The 8,063-nt window shown below is 42.9% G+C and overlaps 1 protein-coding gene across 2 annotated transcripts in view; it reads right to left on the bottom strand.

Moving 5' to 3' along the window:
• Positions 1-795: 795 nt before the first annotated feature.
• Trpm1 (transient receptor potential cation channel subfamily M member 1) overlaps positions 796-8,063 on the bottom strand; it is a 119,322-nt gene continuing 112,054 nt past the window's right edge. For both annotated transcript variants that reach the window (XM_034501973.2, XM_034501975.2), the window contains exon 27: positions 796-7,162. In XM_034501973.2, the coding sequence (XP_034357864.1) occupies positions 5,992-7,162 (1,171 nt within the window). In that variant the 3' untranslated portion in view covers positions 796-5,991. The remainder of the gene's footprint in view (positions 7,163-8,063) is intronic.

The following is an 8,063-nucleotide window of genomic DNA, read 5'->3' as shown; positions in this document are numbered from 1 at the left end:
AAATTGAGCATATTCTAAAGGCAAATCTCGTGTGGACATCCTAAATATAGTGCCTCACAGCCTACCAGCTCAGTTTGTCACATTTAGTACCTACAAATGTCATATTATAACTTGTATGTGGATCTTGCAATTGGGGGGGGGGGAGATATGTATAAAAACCTTATTATATTTTGCATTATATTTTATATAGGACAAAAATAGAATTTGCGGAATCTGTATTCATCAATGTAGTTCAACATATATGCAGTGTTCTTATTTGAATGTATTAGATGATGTTCTATATTTGATTACCTCGACTATGTGTTCCTAATACTCAGTTCCTGGGATTTAGACAAAGTTGTGGTGACAATGGAAACAGTCACAATGCCATACCAAGCAGTCAGGCCCAAGCCTGTAGATAAAATTCTCAGTACCTGAGCTGTGCAGTTTTAGGAAAGTACATAGTCCCTACACCATACAATTTAGGCTATGTAAGAAAGCTCTTAATATCTGGCCTGCCACAAGGTCTCAGATTTCACCATTAGGAGCTATTCATTTGTATCTGTAATACAAACATCTCAAAAAAGCATGGTGTTAACATTGGTTTTAGGCAACACCTTAATAAGATATGAGTGCCACCATTCTTAGAGAGACTTACAGGGATGGGACTTGTAACCCATACCTGAGGCGAGGTACAACTCTCAGCAAGTGTGTAGAATTCGGGGACAATCTTTCCCTTCTTCAGACCAAGTTTGCTCAGTTACTATCTTAGTTAGGGTTTCCATTGCTGTGAACAGACACCATGACCAAGGCAACTCTCATAAAGGACAACATTTAGTTGGAGCTGGCTTACAGGTTCAGAGGTTCAGTCCATTATCATCATGGCAGCACCCAGGCAGGCATGACGCTAGAGGAGCTGAGGGTTCTACATCTTGTTCTGAAGGTGCCAGACCAACCCCGGTAAAATCTGTGTGACAAGTTCCGCAGATTGAGCCAAAACTTCAAAAAAAGGAAGTCTCCTGGGACCGGTTGTGGAACTCTTGTCAGGAACAAAACATTAAGTCGGAGCGCTCATGGCAACTTATCCGTTTTAGTTTCTCTTCTTCCTTTTCTTATTTACATGTTCCTGTTAGCCTAGGCCAAGATCTTAAGCAAAGAAAATGGGTAAGAAACCATCCTTTAAGATGGGGCCACTAACATGACCTCGCCTCCAGGGAAACTGACGCTTTACTTTATAGTCATTTACATGCTACATAATAGTATTGTGATAAATAAAACTTAATATGGCTACAATTAAACAACAATAAAATCTCAATATGGCTACACACGTGTCATTGGAGAAGGGCTTTGGTATGTGGTTTTAAAAAAGCCTTAAATAAAAAGAATTAAAATAGTTTAAATTTGTGTGTTGAAGATTTATAAAAAAATCAGGTATTAGATGTTAAATAATAGTTGATTATAAAGATTAATTAACCTGCTCTTGGAGATCTACCGCTAGCCCTGGATGATTGCCCCACTGAATACATCCTTTTAGAGTTGTAATACTTGAATGATTTTTATTGTGTCAAATAATAATAATGATGTTACCTGTTCTCTTTGTGATTTATTGAATATATCTTTGTAGAGTCGGTATGCTTGGATGATTCCTGTCCTCTGCTGATTGCTCTCCTGTATACATCTCCTAGGAGCTGTAATATTTGTTTTTTCTATGTATAAGAACCTTTGCTTGAGAGCTACAAAATACACTCAGATTCAAACTGCCTCTGTGTTTGTTTCTGTTTGTCACCGCCGAATCCTTACCTACCTAGCTTTCAAGGACCCTCATCCCAGGGACTCCCATACCCGTCTGGGGTGGTACGTAGCATGAAGGCAAAAATGAGAAGACTGGCTTCCATGTTGCTAGGATGAGGGTCTTAAAGCCCACCTCCACAGTAACACACTTCCACCAACAAGGCCACACCCACTCCAATAAGGCCACACCTCCTAATAGTGCCACTCCCTGGGCCAAGCATATTCAAACCACCATAATTACAGATCTTCAAAGTGTTCTGAGAAAGCTGTTCTTCTCTTGAACTTGGCTAAAGCTAAGCACTTTTGCAATCAAAATGTAGAAAAAGGAGAGAGACAGGTAAAATAGCAGTAAGGATAAAGAATTGCATTATTAACTACCTAAAAATATCCGTAGCACACATGAATCAGTGTATAAATATACGTGAATAGAGTAAATGAAAATTTTCCACCTGGGCTGACAATGCTTCTTCCAAGAGCCAAAGACCATTTAATAAAAATGCCAATATCTGGCATGAGAAGCCATATTTTGAGTTGTTGGTCAGGGTTGTCCAAGAGACTCTCAAAATGTTACAGACTATTGCTATTGCTTCTTGGAGGTGAAATGTAAGTCCCTGTTGCTGAAGACACTATACACTTCAGATGCAAGACCCAGAGCTGGAACTGACCTGAAAGCATCCTCCCTGAGGACTAGCTTTACTGGTACCAAAAGGTGCCTTGAAAACTTTCAAAGGAAGCAACTAGCAATCCTATGATACCCAGGAACCACAACAACCAACATGGCATGATAACCCTAAGGTTATAATAGTGGCACACATACCTTGACAGTAACCATCAGCTGTCTGATTGGGATTAAGACCCATTCAACAAGATGGAAATCATGCCTGGTATTGGAAATCTAGTCAATTACCCAGGGCTAGTGAATCCATGGATCTTAGAGGAGAATGTATTACCACCACTTTACTAAAACAGTATCATTTCTAACTACACTCTAAATATTTGTCCTTATACCCACAGATGAACGTAGTCTCACTCCCCCCACCCCACATCAAGGAAACTTCTATTTGTTAAAAGACAGTGACCACTACAGAAAACAACCAACCAGAATGCATAGTTGTGGAGCCCAATCCCATAACACATCTCCTTCACCTAAGCCTCGGGAATCAAGAGGAGGAAAGATTATAATAGCCAGAGGAACAAGATGTTTATTGTGAGATTTTTGTCTCCTTGGAATGTCAGAGGCTACACTCCCAAAGTTTCACCAACTCAAGCCTAAACAGGAGCTGAACAGGGACAATGGCTATGCTAATGTGAATGGAGGAAAACCCCAGAAGCCCCAGTCTCAAGAATAGCAGGCAACTAAGGAATGCTGAGAGCAAGAGAAAGCCTACAAGGAAGAGCATACCTCAATTGATTATTCAATACCCAGTGGTCAGCCCTGAATACACACTCATAAAAGTTGTTAACATTATACAGACTGGTCAGGTTATGCTTACATATTTAAGGGTGTGTGTGTGTATGTATGTGTGTCTGTGTGTATAACAACAATTAAGAAAAAAAGAGGCCATGGAGGGAGGAAAGGGGAAGAGAAAAATGATGTAATTATATTAATCTAATATATATATATATATATGAATGACAAAAGTTTGGGAATAAGAGAAGATGCAGTGTATGAAATAAAATGACCAAGGTACTGCCCTCTTGTTCTGACTTCATTTTGTGTTTGCTTAGACAGTTCTCAGCCTTCTATCTGCCTCCTCCCAATGGTCACATCTGCCTTGGCAACACAGTTGAGATTTCCATGGCCTTGACCATTATGTCAAGATGTATTAATTAAAATAATTAAAGTAAACTAAAATAACTAGAAAAGATATAAGTAAAACATAATTAGCAGGTTACATCTAATATAATTGCTATGCTCTGCCAGAAACGAACATTTCAGGGTAATCAGGCCCTCATCTAACTTTGATGTAAATTATGGTCTCTGGGGGTTTTTTAAAAACTGTTAAAACCTCTGTACCCCTGAGCTTGGGCACCAGTAGACTTTTCAGAGGCACAAGGCCACTGTTTGCCTGGCCTTCAACAGAAAAGACTTAAAACTTTGGGTTGGCTTCATCAGCATGGTTGTCAACAGCTAGCTATCTTGTACGGATCATTTCATGAAACATGGAGTCACATATGGACATGTAGTGGACCGGTTAAATAGGATCCATGCAACAGTATACAAACAAGGAATAGTTTTGTTTACTAAATAAATGCTGTGTATTAAATTTCAAAGACCTGCCTATTACAGTGCTAGATCAGACCTTTTGGGAAAGTTCATCCACGTTCAGGAATTCTAATCTATTAAAATCTCTGGCTTATTTTAGGAGAAAAAAAAAATCAGTCTCCTTCCTGATCATCACATTCGCTCGCTTCCGGTGGCACCATTGAGAGGATCTTCAAATGGAGAGCAGACCACAGACTGCAATGCTCTGGGCTTCTGTCTATGTCTGCCTGTCTTTATGCGTCTCCCCTCTATCTGCCTCCTTCTACTCAGAGAAGGAAACTGACTTGCTCATCCCCTTTGCTCCTTTTGTTTTTTAAACCTCATCTCCCATTTTTGTCCATTATGGTCCCTTGCCACCATCATTTGTTCTTAGATCTTGGATCTACTAGCCAGTGGTTCTTTTTATGAAGTCCTTGGCTTCATAAATGTTTCTAGGCAGAAGTTGGGCTCTCTGCTCTGTATGTGCATGCTGGAGACTTTCCTGAGTCCTTTTAAAGGGCACTGTGCACTAACTGACTAACCTCCATTCTAGCCAGAGAACTCTTTGTTCTGTTCCTTTGTGTATAGTTAGGTGGTGACGTGCCTTGATGGTACTCGGCCCCTCCACCCTGTGCCAACAATATCTGTTGACTTTGTGAGAATTCATTGTATAAAATGGATTCATTCTGTCACGGTCCAGTGAAAGGAAGTAAAGGGTCAGCTGATGGAACCACAGCTATCCCAAGGAGATTAGCCTTGCACAGGAGCTACCTCCACCAGACAGTCAGCACCTGCCTGCTCCTGCACAGGCTGGAAATACCACTGAGCCTTCTTCTGTAATGGTGTGCATGACATTTTCAGTCTCAAAACCCTAACCTTCCCTTTGTTCCGGGAGCACACTGCATTCCACCCGCTCCTGGGCATATGTGTCTCAGATGGCAGGCCTAACTTTAGTCCCAAGGGAAAGTGGCTTTGTTGGATACACATTCCTTTATTTTGCAGGAACACCGGGTTGAAGTGTGACATCTTGTGTCCTCAGCCTTGAGAGGTCGCTATGGTTGTTGAACCTCTAGCCTTTAGGTTTTATCTACAGCTTCCCACAAACCATTCCTAGAGAAAAATACATTGATTTGTTTTCTGTTTTCTTGGGTTGTGTGTGTGTGTGTGTGTGTTATACAAACTCAGTAACACTGCATTCACAAGCCTCATGTATTATTAGAGTGTGAGGTTTCACAGATTTGTATAATTTTAAAGCAAAACCAGCAAAACCTCCTCATAAAAATATACAAATTGTACATTTATGCTGCTTACTTCTTGTACTTACTGATTTTTAGTTTTCCCCTTTCCTTCCTTTTTTCACAGCTATTCTATCTCTTTAAACTCTCTTGGGTCACTTATTAAGTGAATTAAGTCTCAGTAGTGACTTCAGTACCTTAAGGCCTCTGTCAGACAGTAGGTGGCTCATGCAGTCTAGATAGTGAGGAATTAATTCGCCTCCCTGGCCGAGTGTCTTCTGAAATTTTATTTGTTTGTTTATTTATTTAGGACATTCTTAAGTGGCTCAGACTAGCCTGGAACTTCCCATGTAGCCAAGGATGACTGTAAGTTTCTGATTCTCCTGCCTCTGTCTCCCTGACTGCTGTGATTACAACTGTACTGGTATCTGACGATACTCATGTTTCATGTGCCGCTGGCGTTTGAAGCCGGGGATTTGGGCGTATTCGGTGAGCAAGCATTCTACCTACTGAGGCTTTTATTCTCTTCTACTCCTGCTTAAAAAAAAACAACAACATAATCTTCTAAAACGTGCTTAACAGAACACTACTGTATGCTCGTTACAATTTAAATTAAGTTTAAAATTAAGTTTGAAATGAAAGCATTTCCTGAAATTGATAATGTTTTGGATGGTCAAGATGGCACCCATCCATGGTTCTGGCTGTGTTTGATTTTTGTTTTAATCAAAGAAGCAAAACCCATTAGCATTCAGTTTCCGAGCTTCTTTTCTCTTTCTGGATGTTTTGTCCTTCTGGGGCAACTGACATAACTGCTAAATTGCTAATGCTGTTGGCATGCCCTGCCCTGTCTAATTTGCTAGGAGCAGGTTCAGCATTCCTAGGATGGCCATGTAAACTTCTTGACCGTAGGCATGGGAATCCTAAAGTCTGGTGTGGCTTCACGGACAGTAAGTTTTCCTTTTCGGGCCTGTCGGAGACTGTGAGGGCTGACCGGGAGATCTGAGGAGCCAGAAGGGATCCTCTGTGCTCATCCTCAAGCTCGTCTAGTGAGGCTGCTTCGGACACGATGCATGGGATGTCTGTGCTGCGGGAGCGCGTGATCCTTTGAACTTGGCATCTCCACTCTGTCGAGTTCCATGCTTGGTCCATGATTGAACTGTACTCGGAAGCCCAATTGCTAAGACCCCGGACTAGCTTTCTTCCTTCAGAATAGACGAAGCTTCTGGACTTCATTGTTTTGAAGGTGCTGGGGTCTCCCGGGTAGTAGCGCACGAGTTTGCTCTCCCTCAGCGGGTGGGAAACGGTGCTTTCCATGGTCAACTGAGTGCCTGCAACACTCACTGCGTTCAGACTTGGTGCAGCTTCAGCGCTCTTGAAATCCGCCTGAGGATCGAGTTCGCCCGCGGAGATGCCAGGATCTGGTCCGGGTCTCAGCTCTGCGCTCAAGGGACCGTCAAGGGCGAGCCGGCTGCGACCTGGCGTGGCAGGCGGGCTGGGGCTGGGGGAGTGGTGTAGGCTACTCGGCTGGTCCAGGTGTGACTTTGCATCCTCTTCCTTCAGGCGGAAGGAGCAGGTCTTTTTCCGGAACACTGTCCCTGGCGAAGTGGAGAGGGAAGGCTCCTCAAACAGAAGCTCCTCGCCATTAAAATGGTAGCGGTACATGCTGTAGCCATCAGCGCTGTTAATGCTGCTCTGCCGCAGCAGGAAGGTGGCCTCGCATTCTGAGGATGCTCGCGATCGAGCCTGGATCAGATCAGACCTGTGGATGCCTGCCAGATTCTCCAAAGCGCTCACCATCCTGCCAGATAGCTCCTCCAGCTGAGAAAGCCGAAGGTCGACAGTCTGCAGGGACGTTTTCATGAAATTTTCTCTTTCATTGATTTCCTCCAACCTCATTGACATATTTTCAACCCTAGTAAATACAAAGGGATAGGATCATTAAATTGAGATTAATTCCATATTGAACACAGTAGAGATAATGTCACTGTGTGAGACCTCAGGCTTTGATCACCAGCCTTGCAGAGCCTGTTTGTGCATGTTGCCTACCTCCCATACAAGCAAGCGCTCACTACGCTTGTATGGGAGCTTAAATTACGGGAATAGGAAACACTCATTAACATAGAGTGCTTACCTAATGCCAGACACTCTGTTAGAGCAGTGAGTGCTCACTGATATGTCTTTACTCTGTGCTGGTTGAGGCATCACCGCCCGATAAGGTGAACACTATTACTGCCATCCCCATTTTACAGAAAGGAAGTTAGGCAACAGAACTCAGCGAGGTCACAGCTAATAAGCCTAGGATGTGTGTGTGTGTGTGTGTGTGTGTGTGTGTGTGTACATACATATATATTGCTTCAGCCATGGCCTCTCAGCTGGTTCCCCACACCACCTTAGTAACCAAGAAGATACTGTGACGGTTGTTTGATGGTCAGCTGCATTGGATTAAAGAACATTTCAAGCACCCAGGACCTAAGTGAGTACGCCATTAGAATTGCTCCTCAGGGCATTTCCACAGAGGATGAGTTGAGGGGGGAAGACTTGCTGTGTGCAGCACCTTCTCATAGGCTGAGATTCCCACTTTTAAAAAAGGGAAGGAAAAAAGCTGCCACAGTAGTGACACCTAGAGTCATGTTGGCACCCCCTTTCTCTGCTTCCTGACCCACCAGGAGAGAGCAAGCTCCCACCTCAACACCACAAACCAGCTGCTATGCTATCTTGCTGTGATGGACTGTACCCCAAACTGTGAGCCAAAATAAATCCCGCCTCTTTTAAGTTGCTTCTATAAATACCATACTCTCAATCAGTATTTACCA

Source organism: Arvicanthis niloticus, chromosome 1, assembly GCF_011762505.2.
Source record: "Arvicanthis niloticus isolate mArvNil1 chromosome 1, mArvNil1.pat.X, whole genome shotgun sequence".
NCBI classification, from domain to species: Eukaryota; Metazoa; Chordata; class Mammalia; order Rodentia; family Muridae; genus Arvicanthis; species Arvicanthis niloticus.
This window is presented reverse-complemented; position numbering and strand designations above follow the sequence as displayed.